The sequence below is a fragment of the Typopeltis vanoorti genome, chromosome 10 (genome assembly GCF_054136105.1).
Source record: "Typopeltis vanoorti isolate ZY-2024b chromosome 10, IOZ_Tvanoo_1.0, whole genome shotgun sequence".
Lineage (NCBI taxonomy): Eukaryota > Metazoa > Arthropoda > Arachnida > Uropygi > Thelyphonidae > Typopeltis > Typopeltis vanoorti.
In genome coordinates, this window is record NC_143558.1 from 59582627 (window position 1) to 59603632 (window position 21006).

Here is a 21006-nt window from a genome sequence, read left to right on the forward strand (position 1 = left end):
ATAAATTAATACCTTGATACCATTAACCATGTCGCCGTCAATATGGATAAAATACATCACTCTTCTACACTTCATATCCATCATATATTTCAATGTAATATCAATGGCATTACAGTTTTAATATGCACTTTGCATCCATTGTAACCTGGACGTATATATATATGTCTTGGCTGGTTGGGTGGTTAAAAAATAATCATTAAGTTGATAGGATTTGATGACATATTGCCACTCGTCTTAAGAGACTGTTCCAGGGAATTGGCACTAGCATTGGCATGCCTGTTTAATAAGAGTCTTGCAACAGCACAATTTCCAAGGGAGAGGAATGAAGGTAAAATTATTTCACTGCATAAAGGTGGTGCATCAGATCTTACTGACATTATACTTTCTAATTTGGTATCATCAGCAAATAATCGAATATCTCCTCTCACATCCCGTTTGCACCTGAAAATATCTTCAGGACTGGGATAAGGTGGTGCAACACCAGGGCGACTCCCTTTCAGGCACAAACTTTGTTTTCTCACACTTGGATAAAGGATTAAACTAAATTTATTATATTCTAACCAAGTGAAAAATAAACTTTCAACATCTTTCTCTAAATCCAGAGTAATTTATTAAAAAGGTGGCACACTATTTGGCAACAGTTTTGGCAGAGATGACCTCCTATAGGCAGAGATGACCTTGCTAACGCTTCTGGCTGGTATCTCCACTTGGGCCTGGCTCCCACTGAAGAGACCTCAATAAAGGTCGAAACTAGTCTGGGTAGTGGCCCTTCCCTTAATGCATAACATTAGACATATCCGCAAGGAGATGTGTTTTGCATTATGGGAGATACTGAGATAGGAGTAATAGTAGCTTGCTCCACATTTGCAGGGAGTCGCCCTGGTGTTGCACCACCTTACCCCAGTCCTGAAGATACTTTCAGGCGCAAACTTTGTTTGCTCACACTTGGATAAAGGATTAAACTAAATTTATTATATTCTAACCAAGTGAAAAATAAACTTTCAACATCTTTCTCTAAATTCAGAGTAATTTATTAAAAAGGTGGCACACCATTTGGCAACTCCTATAGGCAGAGATAACCTTGCTAATGCTTCTGGCTGGTATCTCCACTTGGGCCTGGCTCCCACTGAAGAGACCTCAATAAAGGTTGAAACTAGTCTGGGTAGTGGCTCTTCCCTTAATGCATAACATTAGACATATCCGCAAGGAGATGTGTTTTGCATTATGGGAGATATACTGAGATAGGAGAAATAGTAGCTTGCTCCACCTATGCAGGGAGTCACCCTGGTGTTGCACCAACCTTACCCCAGTCCTGAAGATACTTTCAGGCACAAGCTTTGTTTGCTCACACTTGGATAAATGATTAAACTAAATTTATTATATTCTAACCAAGTGAAAAATACACTTTCAACAATAGTTGCACCCAGTGGCCCTGACCAGGAACCAAAAGGCAGTCAAGCCTTCTGGTCCATTGCTAATAGGCTTTGTGTAGGCATTGCATGCTACAGATGATGTGAAATTGGAGAGGATAATAATTAATAAAAGTGAATAGAGATATGCAGGATGATGTAAAGAGAGTGTGAAGAAAGGACAAAGTTTTATTGCCAGTAGGGTAATGGTCTAGTGCCAATAAAATGTTCACTGAGGATTATTATTTTGTACACTTCCCAAAAGATACAAGAAGTGTGTAATGCTTATTAAAGCACCAGAATACTTATCTATTGAGAAATCTTTCACCTTATGAGTGATTTTTAGCTCTAAAGCAAAGGATGTGCTTATACTTATGCCAAAACAATATACCTGTATACAGTGGCGTATTTAGGTATAGGCCGTATAGGCCCGGGCCTAGAGCGGCAAATTTTGAGTGGCGGCGGAAATTTCCGGAGTCTCATTTTTGTAATTATTACATGTTCCTTATATGCCGCATCTACTCACAAATAGAGAAATATTTTTCTTTTCCTCATTGTGAGTTTAGTCTGCAAGCATATTGGCACGTAATCAGATTCTGCATAACTATACAGACCGATATATACATATGTATTTATATTACGAATTTACAATATAAATAGGTTATGCATGTAAATCAACACATGTTCATTAAATATGGGGAGGGGGTGGCACTTTCTGCAGGCCTAGGGGCGGGAAATACCTAAATACACCACTGCCTGTATATAGTTTTTGCATTATATATATATGCTGTTTTTGTCATGTGGAAGATCTGCTAATTTTTGGTATATAGAATTTATTAGTGTTACATTGTAAGTAAATAATCTGCTTAGAATATGGAAAGTCATTCTGAAGGCCATACCATTAAGATACAGTATTATCATTCTATATACCCTCATATACAAGCTTTCAGAATGTTTCTTTTAGAATTTTATTTCTGGTATAAATAATAAAAATATAATGAAAGTTTTGTTTTCGGTGTAATCATTTAGGAATACACTATATTAAGTATTAGTACATTCAGTTATAAATTTGCTAGTATTGAATATAATATTTCTTTTACAGACGACTTCTGCAGATGGGTATTAACAATTCAGAATTGTATAATAATCTTGCTCTATGCTGCTTTTATGCCCAACAGTATGATATGGCTGTGATGTGCTTTGAAAGAGCTCTGGCATTAGGAACTGATGAAACCCTTGCTGATGTTTGGTATAATATTGGGCACATGGCTTTAGTAAGTATGTTTAGTTTTTGCAGATTTATACTGAAATTGAAGCATTTTAGTTTTCTGTACATTGTATTTTGCATTGACGTGCACAAATTAGCATTATTAATTTGTCTTCAGTCATATCTTCTGGTATGATCATTACATGGTATGGAATTTTATGAAAATGAATGATGTTGGCATGAAAAAAGGTGATGAAAGACTCATGAGAGGTAAAATGAATGGAGTGATCGAGTCATTGGATATGAGGAGTAAGTGAGCAAAAGAGTTGGTAGTTGTAGTAGGGACAAATGACTTGACTGTGTATAAGGAGAATGTAAGATTCGATATCAGGAGATTGTTGAGAAAGATTAAAGATAATAGTGTGATAGGAAAGGTGGTCAGTGTGTTGCCACAGTATGACAGTGATGAGATGATGAAGAGAGCAAGGATTTTGAATGATATGTTAGTGGAAATGTGCGAAGAGAAAGCAGCAGTTTATTAATATGTGAAATGAGTGTGAAGGAAGAATTGAATTGTATAAGAGTGATGGACTGCATTTGAATGGTTTTGGTGTGAGTCATTTCGAGAAACTGTTGCTGGAAGGGAGATTAATGGGTGCAGAGAATGAATCTGAGCAAGTAAGAAGCACTGTGAAAGAGCAGGAGAATAAGGAAGGAAGGAGAGATTGAAGTGGTGCTTATGAATGAAGAAGTGGGTAGCGTGAGTGTAGAGAATGAGAGAACAAGTATGCAAGACAAACAGGGAAATTGGGACTCTCAAGAAGATGGACAGGGGAAGTCAGCATGAAAAAGCTTGATGCTCAAAGAGGATGTGAATGCATCTGTAGACAAGGAGAAAATTGGATTGCCTGGGATGTAGGAAAAGAAACAGTTGGATTTAAAGAAGAGTCTGGAATGAGTAAGGAGAAAAAGAAATGGCTTGAGGAAGATATGGAGAAGTCACATCTAATAAGTGGTATCAGTGGAACTTGTTATAGATCCAGAAATAAGCTGTTATGTTTGTATACAAAAGCTAGGAATACCAGTAACAAGGGAAATGAAATGGTTGCATTGATTGAGTTCTTCACCAAAAAATTGTTGTAATAAGTGAGACATGGTTTGAAGAGGATGATATCCTGAAAAGAATAGAGGTTGAAGATGTGTTTTGTGAAGATAGAAAGGGTAAAAAGGAATGTAGAGTGTTTTGTGTGCATACCTGGGAATCACACAAACTACTCTTCCTACTGCACTGTTGTCTTTCACTTCATTGAATAATCTCCTGATATCCATCCTCACATTATTCTTATGCAAACCAAATCATTTGTTCCAACCACAACCACTAACTCCCTTTCACACTTCTCATTTCCAGTGCCTCATTCATCTTGTTCATCCCAACTCGTGGAAAACAGACCTTGCTCACCTCTCATCTACCACATCTTTTATAATAGAATCTCCAATAGTGCTATTGTTGAGTCATTTGCTGCTTCTTTTCTCCACTATCTTTCATTTATTCTTTCACATTCTTTCGTTCATATCCACCAAATGTCTAATTTCATTTTGTATATGGCTCAACTCATTCTCATTTTTATCATTTCATTCTTCATTTCTTGCATTCCAACAATCATTCCCATTATTGTTCCATTAGTCAGGCTTTCTGCCATTTTTGCAGTCATGCCAACTCTTGCACTCCCAGTCAGGCTCACTTCTGCTTCCACATTTATATTCGTCACTTCCGTATTCACTATCACATTCTTCATAATCGTATTTTAATATTCACTCTTCTGGCTATTATTCTCAGTCTTACACTCATCACTTCATTTTGCCTTTCATCTGATATTCTTCACTTCCTATTCACGACTTTCATTTAAATCTCCACAGTCCATTAATATATCACACTTTCTGCTGACCCTCACCCTCTAACTTATTTTGTTTAATCTATTAACAAAACAAATTCAGCTGTCACATTCACCTGTACGTATATATTACACCTCCGATAATGAACTGTATTAGACATTAGAACCAAAAACAATCTTAGATCAAAATCATCTATCAGTTATGTAGCTAGTGAAAAATGCATGGGATAAAATCCAGCAAATGAAGGATAGGTATAGAACACATCATTTCTGTATCCTGGAACATACTAGATGCATTGTTGATGAACCCAATGCAACTGCAGACACTTTAGGAGGGAAAGCTTTGCTAGAATCTCCTCAGCATGACATCCTCCTAAATTTATGATATTGAAAAAAAAAAAAAAAAAAAAAAAAAAGGGAACCAGTGGCTCGACTTTTCTTCAAATGGACCAGAGTCATACAATCATTAAGCGGAATGGAAAAGAGTGCTTTTCCTCTTTAATGCCAGTGCCACAAAGACTGATAACATCCATTATGAGATAACATTTCCCACCATTTTCTATGGGCCCTCTTCCCTTACTATACAACAGAATACTCACCGAATTTTCATGACATGAGGCAATTGTTGCCTTCCCAAAACTGTTTTTGTAAGATATTGAAGAAAATGCTTAATGTCAGATCTCTGTAATATTTAGCAAGCAATAATCTTTTCTCCAACATATAGTATATCTGTTGTAGATACTGATTAATATTGGACTATTTGATCCATCTATAATTGGATAAAGGATGAAAACAAGAATATAATTTCTTGGCATCTTTAATTTATAGTATTACCAACTGAAAAAACAACATCTGTTTCTAATCCAGAGTATTTTAGCAATAAGGTGGGACTCCTTTTGACTACTTGAATATGGAAATATGACTTTTGTGCCTGTCTCTCGCTGATGATATCTTGAATTTTGGCAAGATAAATACTTTGTTTTTCACTTTGATTTTATTTTACTGGTGCTAGTGGTGGTTTCGTCCCCATCAGCACTGTTTTTTTTTAAAGGAAATATTGGTAGTGCAGCTAATATCTGCATTATGAGATTACTTTTGGCAGTATTTTATAGTTGCTCAAATAGAGCATTTGCTGGTGGTGTAGAATTATTTCTATATCACAGGATTATTTAATTCTCAGTCTTACGATTGAAAGGGGAGGGGTTTTCCCTCTCTTACAGTCAAACAGAGGTTTTAGTCCTTTTCCCCCACCTGAGATAATGGTACGAATTCCTTCAAGGTTGCAAATTCTAGGAATTGAAATTTCAGGATATGAAGAAGCGAGATGGGTGATGAAGGTTTTAAAAGAGATAGTTGGTGCTAATAAGATTTATACCGTATGGCAGAGGGAAATATTTAATTGTAATTAAAGATGTGGAAACAAGGGACAAACTATTACAGTGTTTTACTTTTGAAGGCAGCACAGTTATTCCTGTAATGGTTGGTCCATCTATAATAACAGTAAAAATCGAAAGATTTACTATATATTTCTAATGGAATATATAGAAAATAGTAATGAAATTCTTATACAGACATTCTCGAAATGGGGTAAGATAAGTAACATATGGTAAGGTTTATCAGGTGAAGATTCGAACTGGTTTTCTGGTGATATTACCTTCACAATGGATATGAAGATGCCCATACCAAATTTTGTCAACATTGGTACAACCCAAGTTATGGTAAACTATCCTGGAGTACAATGTCAGTGCCTGTGTTGTGGTTCATATGATCACTTGGGTGGTAACTGCCCCAAGTCTAAATGTTTCAACTGCATGGAGATAGGACATATTGTTATCAGTGTCTCAAATCCTGTCAGTAATGCGAAAGTTTTGAACACTGCATTAACACCTGTCCTTTTAGAACTTTCACGGAAAGAGTGGGAGCACCGGTTGAGCCAATTAGAACATCATATATATATCAGAGAGTCATAATGAAGAGTTCCTGGATCTTCCAATTCAGTCTTGTAAAGACGGCACTTTTAAACAAACTACACTTGGTAAAATCACAAAACGTGCATGACCAAATCACCTAGAAATTAGCCCCAAGTTTCAGATTTGCAGGAGGCCACTTTTCCAATCAAATATAGATGTAACAACATCAGTTGAAATTACCAATAATGAACCTAGTATAACAACAATAGATACAAGATGAAATTCAAAAACATGAAACTGTTCTACAAGGAAAAAGAAAAACAAGTAAGACAACTGAAAGAACTTAATATGTAGACAAGATCGTCAAAAAAGAAAAATGAATTTAAAAAAAATTGAGGATAAACAAAAAAAATTAAAACTACATCTAAAAGAAAAAGAAGTAATAAAAAATGTAAAGATGGTGAAGGTTGTGGATCATCAAATGAAAACTCTTCAGGCTTAAGAGTTTATGGAGTATGAAGAACCATCTCATGCTAATAAAGGAAAAGCAAGAGATACAATTAAAGAAAATATAATAAAATTTATTGATTGAAAGTTTTCTCAGTATGATTATCATCTAGATAAAACGAAAATAACTAGCTTCCAAATCAAGAACGATAGGCATGAAATTGAAATAATGGAAAGCAACTGTAAAAAACTGGAAAATGATTTACAAGAAGCAGGCTACACAATTGCTCCTTCACAGATTGAAGACCTCATTAGGTTCATCCAAAATCTAGAAGTTAAAGACTTACTAGTGGCACTTCATTAATCATAGCAATTACTGTCTGCATTGCCTCATTAAATGTAATTAAAAATACCATATATTTTATTATAAACTATATGGAAACTTATGCTACACCATAATATCAGGTTTTTGTTTCTCCAAGAAATATACTTCTGCAGATATAAAAATATAAAAACTTTAGCAAAGAGATATCCACTTCTTTCTTATTGGAGCTTTAGAAGATTTAACAGGGCTGGAGTAGGAGTTCTTATTCTTGCTCCACTCCTTGGGTCATTCTGTAATATCCAAAGGGATGCAGAAGGAAGAATCATGACAATGGACTGGATGTGTAATAAGGTTTACAAAAAAAAATGTTTATGCTCCATCCAATGGAACAGTTAGACGAAAATTCTTCCAGGAATTGGAGCCATATTTATATGGTGGCCACTACATTATAGCAGTTGGAGACTGGAATTGTATTGATAACCCCACATTAGTCAAAATAGGAAGACACCCCCAGAAGTTTAAAAAAGGCAACAGTTCTGCTAACACTGTAAAAAATGTGCAAGAAGTGTATGGCAATAATGTTTTGAATGTGTGAAAGTGCCAGCAATGGTTCCAAAAATTTTGACAAGGGGAACTTTAGTTTGAAAGACTCCCCTCACTCTTTGCTGCCCTGTCTCTCTCTCAATAATGATATGCTGGAAGGTGCTATTGCAAGTAATGCCAATGTAACTGTTGAAGATTTAGCAAAAGATCTTAACCACGCTACCGACTAGGACGTATATATTATTATTATTATTACCACGGGCTACTCCAGGAGTCCTTAGACTCATCGAGGGAGGCCCTAAACATCATGTTCATGCAGCTGTTCAACATTCTCACAGTATCTATCATACCTTGCCTTGAACTCGCTCACTGTCATAGCACCCACAACAGACTCTGGCAGCTTATTCCACTCATTTACCACTCTAAAAGTAAAGAACCCAGCTCTAACACCCCTGCTAACCACACTCTTGCCCAGCTTCCATGGGTGTCCCCTAGTTCTCCCACCACCAGTCCTGATCTCAAAAATATCATCTGAATTAATCCTATAGAATCCTTTTAGCAATTTGAATGTCTCAATCATGTCTCCCCTTTTCCGCCTATCAACTAGTTTCTGCAACCCACAAATCTTCAACCTGTTCTCATATGGTTCATTCCATAGACCTGCTATCATCTTAGTCACTCGCCTCTGGATCCTCTCAACCTCCTCCCCATCAAGAAGGAACCGAGGTGACCAAATCTGGGCACAGTAGTCGAGATGAGGTCTTATCAGGGCTCGGTACAGAGGTACAATAACTTGTTTTTCTCTGCTCGTCAAGGTATTTTTCAACAACCAAGTGAGTTGATGAGCTGATTTAGCTACTTTTGCAGTGTGCCCCCTAAACTTCATCTCCCTATCCACCAACACTCCCAAGTCCCTGGCCTCATCAATCTCTTGGAGTACAGTTCCACCAATGTGGTATACTGCTGCTAATCTTTTCACTACGAAATGCATAACCTTACATTTTGTCACATTAAATTGACATCCATTCTCCTTAGTCCAGAACTCCAGTCTATCTAAGTCATGTTGCAAGACTTTGACATCTTCTGCATTCACTATTGCCCTACCCAACTTTGCCTCAACTAGACCCTTCCCTATATCGTTAATGAACAGATTAAACAGCAGTGGTCCAAGAACAGAACCCTGTGGCACACCACTAGTCACAGGCCGTTTTTTGGACTCTACTCCTGAATAAACTACTCTTTGATATCTCTCCATCAACCACCCAGCTATCCATCTCACCAACCCTATATCCATTCCCATATGTTGTAGTTTACGGATTAGAATATCATGTGGTATCCTGTCAAACGCCTTTGCCAGGTCCAGCAGTATCACTGTAAACCCATTTCCCTTATCCAGTTCAGCCGTCACCTTGTTATAAAACTTGAGCAAGTTACTGAGGCATGATCTACCCTTCACAAAGCCATGCTGTCCTGTGTACAGTATCTCATTTTCATCAATCCATTCCTGTATTTTTCCCTTGACTACTTTCTCCAAGACCTTGACAACGACTCCTGATATGCTGATCGGTCGGTAATTTGCAACCATAGTCTTGGATCCTCCTTTATGCAGTGAAACTATTTTCCCCTCTTTCCATGCCTTCGGGACTAAGCCAGACCTGAGACTCAGATTAAACAACATGGTCAAGGGCACTGATAATTCATTAGCCGCTTCACGCAAGACCCGTGCCGGTATACCATCCAATCCCACAGATGTATTCACATTAAGGTTCTGTAATAGACTATTCACCTCCACTTCATTCATCACAATTCCCATATAAACTAATGGTTCCTTCATTTTTTCAACGTCACCACCTGGATGATATACTTTTGCAAAGTGCGCGCTCAGTAACTCCACTATATCGACTGGTTCAGTGAACTCTTTACCATCGTCATTCCTTAAAATCATTTTGCCATGTACAGTTTTTTTCTTGCTTGCAGCATATTGAAAGAACTGTTTGGGATTCTCTTTTGCTTGCATAGCTAGTTTCCTTTCATAATCGGCTTTTGCTGTTTTTACCACACTCGTTACCCTTCTGGCTTGTACTTTATACCGTTCGTGTGCCTGCAGGTCACCCCTTTCTTTAAATTCCCTCCATAGTTGTTTCTTTTTTTGCAGCTCAAGCTTAATGGTGTTATTCATCCATTTAACCCCTCCTTGTTTCACTATTCGGACCTTAGGTATACAATCAGCCATAACCTCCTGTAAATGCTCTTTGATCACTTCCCATGCTCTATCGACGTCCAGCCCTTGCAGTTGTACATACCATGGCACTGATCCAAGCAATCTCCTAAGCTTGTCATACTTGCCAGCACGGTAATTCCACATATACCCTGTCTTAATCACAAATTTCACACCTTTAGCCACCTCCCAGGTCAAGACCTTATGATCACTCTCACCAATAGGTGGCAACATGGTCATATTCATTACAGTCAAATTCTCAGATACTATTACCAGGTCAAGCACTCTCACACCCCTAGTATTTTCAATTACATGCTGTTTCAGATAGTTATCCCTTAATAATTGAATAAAATCCATTTCCTTCCTCACATGTGTCCTCTCCTCCTTCCAATCAATGTTACCATAGTTGAAATCCCCCATAATAATTACCCTCCTTCCACTCATTTCATCAATTTCCCTATGCATACTATCTCCACCATCTATTCCATCACCTGGTCTATAGCAGCACCCAACTGTATATTTTATTCTGCCAGTCTCAATCTCACACCAAATAGCCTGAAATGAGCTCCTTTCACTATCCTGCGATAAAACTTCAATTCTCCTTGGCTGCAGTTCATCAGCTATCATCAATAACACCCCTTCCCCAATTTTATTCTCTCTGTCCCTCCTAAACATACTATAACCTACACATTCTATCCCACTAACTATATCATCTTCCTTCAGCCATGTTTCACTAATGCCAATAACCTGTGGCCAGGAAGAGCCAATCAAGGCCAAAAATTCTTTCTTCTTGTTCCTAATACTCCTGGCATTAGTATACATGAATTGCAGTGTTCCCTTTGTCCCACCCCTATCTTGATGCGTTATTCTAAATATCCCATTCCCATTTTTTGTCCTTATTGCTGGCTCAGGTACATTATATACATTTTTACACTCAACTGTCTCACTGATGTCTGGATATCCACTCCCCCCCCCCTCCTTGGTAGTTCTAGTTTCCCTGGTTCTGCACATCCATTTTCACTTCATTCAGCAACACTTTTTCCAGTCTCCGCACACCAGGTCCATTCAAATGCAGGCCATCCATCTTGTATAAGTCCTTTCGCCCATCAAACTCATTCCACACGTCTACAAATTCCACACCACACCGTCCGCATAACCTGCGCATAATATCATTTGCGATTATGGCCCTCCTTCTAAACTCCTCTCTGTCATACCGCGGTAACAGACTCACCATTCTAACTCTGTCACTCTTTTCTTTCGCTACCTTTAACAATACTTTCAAGTCCTCCTCATATATACATCCAAGTTACTATGGATACGAAGTGCTTATTAAAATTGTAATACCATTCATATTACATTGAAATATATGATGGATACGAAGCATATGAGGATGCATATTTGATCCATAATGGCCGGTAAGGTGGTTAATTCATCATCATTGACCATCCATCACCATTTGCAATAACTCGGTATAGTGTCTAAGCTCGACAAGTGGGTTCCTCACGAATTGATGAATAACAACAATGGAAGAGAGCATGTCAACATCTGCACTACTCTTTCTTCTCAAGCAGTTCAATCTCTGTTTTTGAGTCATGTAGTCACCAGTGATGAAAAATGGATACTTTACAAGAATGTTAAGCACCAAAAAGCAGTGAGTTCATTTGGGGGAACAGGTTAAACCTCAGCCAAAACAAGACCTTCACCCTCAGAAGATTTTGTTAAGCATTTGGTGGAATATGGCTGGTATTATATGCTTGGAATTCTTGCCAATCACAACTGAAGTATACTGTGAACAACTTGATCGATTGAATGAAAAACTGAAAGAAAAGAGGTGTTCTATGGTCAGTTGAAAGGGTGTCATTTTTCACCATGATAACACACACACCCTCATGATGCAAGAATCACCTGTACCAAGATTGAGGAACTTGGCTGGGAAAAGTTTCCACATCCTCTGTATTCTCCTAATCTTGCATACCTTCAGATTACCACTTATTTTGAAGTTTTCAACATTTTATTAATGAAAAACAATAGAATACATTAGAGCCACTGAAATTGAGCCTATGCGATTTCTTTTCCTCCAAACCTCATAAATTCTATAGAAATGGTATTATGTGAAGGTTTCACAACATTGGAAGATCATTATTGATTCAAATTGCTAATTTAATCACGTATATGGAGAACATATACTTGATTAAATTAGCAAGTGATTTATCTTTTATATTCTATCAAAACTTTATTATTATTATTATTACATGACACCTCCCAAAGGCTCATTGAGGGAGGGCACCTACTCTACAACGAGCTGCAACTACCATCATCATCATCTACACTAGCGCCATCTACTGCTCCTACCATCACCACTAGTATTATCACAATCACAAACATCCATGCCCACAGTGGGATTTGAACCTGCAGCCTTTTGGCTGGAAAGTGGATACGCTAACCACTCGGCCAACCAGGCTGGCTTAATGCTAAAAATGACATTACTTTGGAGATGGCCTGATAGCACTGCCCCTACCCAATGCTTAATTTAAATCACATCATTGGCTGTGATTTATCTCAAGGCAGGTGGAAAGAGGACAAGATAATTCTGTTATATAAAACAGTCACAATACAGAGGTAGCAAATTATGGACCAGATCTTAGGAGTGGTGGTTATGGGATTGCAAAAACTGTTAAGGACAGAATTCAGGAATGCTTGGATAGAAATATACCTTATAGGAGAGAATATGGCAATAAGTGAAAATTGAAATGGATACAGGAAATAGCTACACCATAATATTGCTATGCTTTCAAAGGGTGCAATCATATACCCCCCCCCCCCAAATGATTGAAACATTTAAATTATTTAAAGGATTTTATAGGACTAATGCAGGGGAAATTTTTCAACACTTGGCTAGAGTGTTGAAAACAGAACTTGAAGCAGCAGAACTTTAAAAATCTACCCTCCTTGAAAGTCAATGAAAATAATTAAAAAAGGAAACATAACATTTTTATAATTATAATATATATATTTATTACAGTAATAAGTACAAGAGTAATCACACAAAACAAAACTAAGAAATCACATATGAAAAGTAAAGTATATAATTATATGTATAAAAAATAATTTTGAATCATATACACATAAGAAATACATAAGTTTATAAAGACAATCACATCAGGAATGATATTATGTACCTTATAAAATCACAAAATTTGTACCCTTCATTCTTTTAATCTCCCTACTGGCCAAAGTGGCCAAGATGATGAAATAGTGAGACCAAATTGCACTTCTTATCCATTTTATTCAACAGGTGTTACAGAATCATATCCAGATTTAGCTGGACGTCAATAGACATCATGGCTGGTTGGGGAATTAATGTGACAAAATTTTTAATTAATTCACCCAAGTCTAAACTATCCATAATCTCATTTTTTTTTTAATATTCTAGACAAATCTGTTAAACGTCCTTGGGTTATGGTTGATCATAAATAATTTTTAATTATTTTGAGTTTCAGAGAAACTTCTTTCTCCTGAAGTCACTGATATTGGTAGTATTAGATAAATTCTTAAAACAACTGAAATATTGCCTCCGTAGCACAATTGGAAGAATGCGGTACGTTGCGCCATTCGATTGGAAAAGGCCTAAGTTCGATTCTTGTCATGATGGGAGGAATCTTTTGAAAGTTTATTTTTCACTTGGTTAGACTATAATAAATTTAGTTTAATCCTTTATCCAAGTGTGAGCAAACAAAGTTTGCTCCTAAAAGTATCTTGGACTGGGGTAAGGTAGTACAACACCATGAAACTCGTTGCAAAGGTGGACCAAGCTAACAGCAGTCCTATCTCAATATCTCTCATAATGCAAAAGACATCTCCTTGTGGATATGTATAATGTTATGCATTAAGGGGAGGGCCACTGCCTAGCCTAGTTTCGACCTTTATCGAGGTCTCTTCAGTGGGTCGACAATAAAGGTCGAAACTAGTCTGGGTAGTGGCCCTTCCCTTAATGCATAACATTATACATATCCACAAGGAGATGTGTTTTGCATTATGGGAGATATTGAGATAGGAGTGATGTTAGCTTGGTCCACCTTTGCAACGAGTTTCCTGGTGTTGTACTACCTTACCCCAGTCCTGAAGATACTTTCAGGCGCAAACTTTGTTTGCTCACACTTGGATAAAGGATTAAACTAAATTTATTATAGTCTAACCAAGTGAAAAATAAACTTTGAACATCTTTCTCTAAATCTAGAGTAATTTAATAAAAAGGTGGCACACCTTTTGGCCACTCCTATAGGTAGAGATGGCCTTGCTATTGCTTCTGCCTGGTATCTGGGCCTGGTTCCCACTGAAGAGACCTCAGTAAAGGTCGAAACTAGTCTGATTAGTGGCCCTCCCCTTAATGTACAACATTATACATATCCGCAAGGAGATGTGTTTTGCATTATGGGAGATATTGAGATAGCAGTGATGTTAGCTTGGTCCACCTTTGCAACGAGTTTCCTGGTGTTGTGCTACCTTACCCTAGTCCTGAAGATACTTTCAGGCACAAACTTTGTTTGCTCATACTTGGATAAAGGATTAAACTAAATTTATTATGGGAGGAATCTTTATATGGACTTTTTTCAATCAAAGGTGATTTAGCCGATCTCATGCGGAGGTAGCTGGGTTTTTCATCCCGCATACAGACAAATCGGCCCTTCAGAACACACTTTCCCACCACCACCACAGACAAAAAATACGAGCTGTGGTGGTGGTGGGCAGCGGATGGCACTGATGTAAATGATTGGTAGTAGAGGATTGGTGTAGTGGTGGAGATGGAGAGTTGTGCAGTGGGTGTCCTCCCGCGATGAGTCTTCGGACTCCTTGGAGGTGTCACAAATAATAATAATAAATTGTTCTCATATATGAAGTTCAACAAATTGTGAACTTCTTTTTATGAAATATTGTAAAGTTTTGAGTTCCTTGAAAATGACATTGCGATCAATATCACGATCATTTGGATTTTTTCGTTGCTTAATTTCAAATGTAAATCTTTGCAATGTTTTAAGATATCTTCCTCCTTCCATTGTTTCAATGTATTAAAATTATGGATGATTTTAAATATTTCATTATTATCTTTTAATAACATAAACCTTTCGATTAGAGATGAGAGAGTACTATTATTATTATTATTATCCCAAGACCCCATAGAGGCAAAGACTCAACTAGGAGGTCATTTTTGTCATACACACAGCTCATCATACTGCACCTTAAACACATGTTGGAGGTTTAATGGAATATTATCAACACTGAGAAAGGATTAAAACTAATTTTAATACTTCCAATATTTCATCTCTGTCACAGAGACATTTACTGAAGATGTCTCTGTGACGAATTACAAAAAAACTTTTTGTAACAACACACACAAAAATAATACAATAGTGAATGAAACTAAAGTCCTAGGCCACCTGCAAATGCCCATAGAGGGCTCACCATCTAGATAGGACTTTAGTTTCACTCACTATTGTATTATTTGTGTGTGTGTGTGTGTGTGTTGTTACAAAGAGTTATTTTGTAATCCCTGAAGATGTCTCTGTGATGGATACGAAATATTGGAAGTATTAAAATTAGTTTTAATCCTTTCTCAGTGCTGATAATATTCCATTAAACCTCCAACATGAATTCTTCACAGCACTTAAGCCTCAACACACACACCTTAAACACACTCAGATTCTTTGCAGACACCACACTCTCAGGCAAGGCATTCTAATTATTCACAACTCTGCATGCAAAAAACCTGCTGTCCAATATCACAAAAAAAGTGTATTTAAAAATTATATTTTGCACTAATTAGAAGTTCATCATTTGCTTCATAACCAAACATTCTTTTCTTTTTCGAATATCTGTTAATTCTTTTGTAATCTGTTCAACACGTTCAATAACGGTTTGCATAATAAATGAAGGGTTTTTGCATCTTTTTACTGATGCATTCATTTTAGTTAAAATATCATGCCATAAAATAATTGAACAAAGAAATTTAAATGACTTAATTTTTAAAATAAGATTATTAGCTTTCGCTCTTGATTTAATATCTTTAGTTGTGCCTTCAGTTATTTCCAAGAGAGCTTGATAAATTACATTTATGTTAATTTTAAGAGACTTTATCGCTTCTATATGGCTTTCTCATCTTGTATTTGACAATGGTTTTAAAGTTAAATTTTGAACATGAGAATTAAATATAATCTATCATTTAGTAGAAGTGGAAAAATAATTGTACAATTCTTGGACAATGAAAAAAAAAATCAACTGTTTCAAAAGATATTTTTGCCACATCATAAACTAGCAATAAGTTTTTTTTTCCATTTTCATTCTGAATAATGAAATTATACAGAATGAAATATTGAGATTTAGAGATTGTAAATGATTTCATATAACCCTGACCAGTGGGGTCCTCAACAGCAGTTCTTCCCAAACTTCTGGATGTCATGGCCCCCTTTGCAAAAATTAAAATATTTCACGCCCCCCCCTCAAAAAAAAATCGTAATAGAGAGATATATTATTATAATATTTATTGTATTTATATTCAATACAAAACATACACAGAATATTTTGCAATATACGAATATAGCAAAAATCAAATGCATATATTACATTTTTTGCCTCTTACCATTTGGTTCTGAAGACGATGCAGGCTGTTCTGGTAAAATATGAAATACTGTCTTTTTTTTTCCTTTTTTTTGAGTCTGTTTCTGCTTCTTCTGATTGTTCGTGGGAATTTTTTTTATTTTTTATCAGCCACTTATCCATCTCAAGGTTAAATTTTTTAACTTAGAATAGATCAAATAATATCACCACTTACCGATACTGGCACACCACAGACTGATAACATGAAATTAGTGAATATTACCTGAATAAGGGAATCCCCGGACTAGGAACATTTTTCTCTTTTGTGACTTTTCTCCCTTTAAGGTAATTAAGCTTAACGTGAAACAGACAGCAAAGGCAGGTTATTAATACGTGCATATGATTTGTGCGGTATTAACAAAAGATCGCACAACCGAAAGATAAAAGCATAGCTGATAATTGAGTTGAAATGCTAACTCTCTTCAACCAAATTCCATATGCGAAACTGCCATAACATTCATTATATATATATATTACTTAGTTTTAACACTTTTACGAAATTTAACACGTTCAGTTGAATTTTATTGCTGCCTTGGGAAATCGAACTCACACACATCTAATTAATAACAATAGTTTTTAGTTAGATACTGTGTTTGCTCATGCAACATATGGTTTTGTTTCAGTTCTATACAGCATAGTTTCTGTATGAGGGGACATGTGATTCATTAATTAGTGTGTTTTTATCCCAGTTGTCTCTAATTGCACTATTTGTTGAGAAATATATTACACAGACTCCTCATACCTTATTCACTGGCATAATAAAAGTACTTGTTTTTATTGCCTCTGTAGTATAGTGGCTGTTAGGGAGGGCGTGTTGTTTACCACTGCAAGCGAGTCACTATCGTCCCACATGAACTTGTTTAAGCTTTTTTTTCATGTGTGAAATATATGTGAAACTTTTATTGATAACAGAAAGCTAGCTCGGATGACAGTGATAATATAAAACGAGTTTTGATATGTATATAAAGTCAATATCAACAGTCCCTGATTACGAACGCGTGATGAAAGGGACAGGAAGATTTGGAGCTTTCCCGGAGAGCATTCGAAGTAAATACAATTAACCACTGCTTTGAAATGAAACATATGAATAAGCAATATTTACTATTATTCATTAAGCGCCGAAATACGCAGGAAGCAAAGTTTGTGAACCAACACCAATGTGTGAATTTTTCCATTAAAATATAAAAAATAACAAAAAAGAAATAATAAAAGTTAAATACGTTTCTTTTAAAATAAAAAAAATCTACTTAGTCTTAAAACATTTTAAATTTGTTTTCATTATTTCATGGCCCCCTCAACAAAACCTATGGTGGCCCCCAGTTTGGGAAGCGCTGCTCAACAGCACAAAATCCCAAAAAATCTTCATGAATTTCTGCTATGTTTTTTATTTTTGTTATAATACACATATCTAATAACAAGAGTTAATTGTTCTGTATGCGTTATGTCTGGAGTTGTATGAAGAATTATCGAGTAATATTTTGCTTTTTGATTCATGTCTAAAATTTGTGTCTGTATACTTCAGAAATCATATGCATTATTTCATTCTGTATAGCATCATGGGGTGCTTAATGGTCAAAGCATACAGCTTTGACACTTTAAGCACCAGGGCTTCTGACGTAATGTCCAATCCTCACTTTATCATGGTGCACCCTGCTAGGTGGATACTAAATACCACCTGGATACTAAATGGACGATGATGGGCTGGCAATTTGGGATTTCGCCGACCAAATTGTATTTTTATTGGCTTAAACCAAAATACAAAATGATGGTACAACATGACAGAATTCCATGCCGGCTGTGTGCATTGCGCGGTTAAACAAGGTCCCCCTGTTTTCTCCAGGGAAACAGAGCAAACAGCGAAAAGATCCAAATCTGTGTTTTCAGATTTGGATCAAATCTGAAAACACATCCAAACTCAACATCACCTAAGTTAAAGATCAGTACTATCAATATAAGAAGCCTGAATGGCAAAGAAATGGAACTAGCCGAAGAATTAGATACGTACCAGATCGACATAATAGGGGTGACCGAAACAAAAAAAGACAAAAACTGGTGAGATCTTTCTGAGAAATAAATACAAAATGTTATATTCAGGCAATGACAACCAAGGAAAAGAAGGAATAGCCATAGTATTCAACACTAAATACGAGGCTAATCTTCTTGAATGGCAGGCAGTCTCAAGTAGAGTGATGTGGACAGATATCGAAATGGGGAATTGTGCCTATGCATAATTAAGTCTCACAGAAGGTTCTACTAAGGTAGAAGTAGAGGAATTTTTTGAGGCTTTAGAGAAAGCAACTGACATAATGAAAAAGGAAAAGTTGGTCCTTGTTGGGGATCTAAATAGCAGAGTAGGAAATGATTGTCAGACATATAAAATATTTTGGGAAAATTTGCAGAAAAGAGCAAATTCACATGGAGAGAAGAGACAATGAATAAGAAAAGTCTCATTGACTATGTTATTGTTGATAGTGATGTTTTCTCCCTGGTGCAGGACACCAGAGTGTACAGAGGATTTAAAATTGGAAGTGATCACTATTTAGTCTTGGGCTGGATAAATTTTTTTTTTTTCTTATATTTTTTTTCTGACATCTATAATTCAATATTTAAAATTTAAATGTCATTATTAATTTTTAAGAATTTTCATAATGGGTTTGGTTTTATATAAATAAATTAATGAATTGATAAACAATATTTGAAATTATCATTATTATTATTATTATTATTCAGGCCTCCATGGAGTCAAAAGACTCATTGCTGGAGGTCCTTCCTAGGAAACCCAAAGTCTATCAAGATTCAACGTGGGAGGACCCTCCTAGGAAACACAAAGTCTATCATACCACTCCTTAAACTCATCGACCATTCTTGCTCTCACCACTCTATCAGGCAATGCATTCCACGATTCAACCACCCTCCATACAAAGAAACCCCTCTTCACTCTCTTGCTCACAGTTTCCTTTCATAACTTCCAGGGATAGCCCCTTGTCATCACTCTTTCCCACTGTTCAACCAAGCAAAAGAACTCCCAGTGCCAACCCTGTAACCACCTCTCAACAGTTTAAATGTCTCAACATATCACCTCTCCTTCTTCTATTCAACAAACTCTGCAGTCCACATTCCCTCAGCTGATCCTTATAACTAACATTGTACAGTCCTGAAACCATCTTTGTTATCTGCCTTTGTACCCTTTCCGTAGTTAATTTATCCCCTTCAAATCCAGGGGACCAAATCTGAGAACAATAGTCTATAAGTGTAGTCTGATCAGTGTCTTAAACAATGGAATGATAACTCTTTTATATCTGCAGGTCAGCATCCTTCTCATTATTGCAGCAATCCTCTGTGTTACCTTCACCACCTTTGCAATATGTCCCCTGAATTTCAGGTTTCTATCAATCATCAACCCCAGATCTCTTGTCTCCCCTACTTCCTCCCATAGAGAATGCAGCATCCCATCAATGTTTCCCAAACCTCAAGACCTTACATTTTGCTGCATTAAACTGAAAACCCCCATTCATTTTGCCCATCTATCTAGCTTTTTCAAATTCTCTTGCAGGACTACCACATTTGCACTATTACTAATAACTGTTCCCAGTTGTTCAATGAGCACTCCAATAAAGTGCTCATTGAACAACTCCACTATGTCCTCTGCATCAGTCACTCTATTCCCATTTTTTATCCCACAATGTCATTCTTCCACAATCATTTCTCCTCCACTGGCCATATAGCTAAAAAATTCCTTAGGATTTTCTTTGGATCTTAAGGCCAATCTCTTCTCATATTCCAGTTTCGCCTTCCTTACCATACTAGTCACTCTCCTGGCTTGTGTCTTATATTCTTCATGCATCTGTTCTTCACCTGTCTCCTTATACCTCTTCCATAGCCTCTTTTTCACATGCAGTTCCTGTTTAATATTGTTTGTCATCAACTTTACACCAAATTGTGTCCTCTTCTTCACTTGTGGAATACAGCTTACTATTGCTGCTAACAAATATTCCTTCACAATTTCTCAAGCACTAATGATATCCCAGCCTTCCAATTCCTCCCTCCATGAAACTTCCCCAAGTCAATGTCTGAGACTATTATAATCACTTGCCTTATAATTCACATACATTCCCATCTCTTTGTTACTCCTGCATGTCTATTCATCTTCCAAGTCAAAACCACATGGTCACTCTCTCCAACTGGTGGGAGAGATGTCGTCTCAGTTATTATCAACTTTTCTGATGCTATAACCAAATCCAAAACTCTTGAACCTCTTGTTCCCTCTGTTGCATGTTGTCTACGACATTTGTCCCTCAAGAATTCTAGAATTTCCATTCCCTTATTGCTACAAGCATCTTTCTCTTCTCAATTTATACTGCTGTAGTTAAAATCTCCCATAACAATCATTCTTCTTGCACTTGC

General features: G+C 36.6%; 1 protein-coding gene across 2 annotated transcripts in view; it reads left to right on the forward strand.

Moving 5' to 3' along the window:
- The window catches only part of BBS8 (tetratricopeptide repeat protein 8), a 305336-nt gene that overhangs the window by 178085 nt on the left and 106245 nt on the right, over window positions 1-21006 (forward strand). For both annotated transcript variants that reach the window (XM_090398645.1, XM_090398646.1), the window contains exon 9: window positions 2512-2683. In XM_090398645.1, the coding sequence (XP_090254771.1) occupies window positions 2512-2683 (172 nt within the window). The remainder of the gene's footprint in view (window positions 1-2511; window positions 2684-21006) is intronic.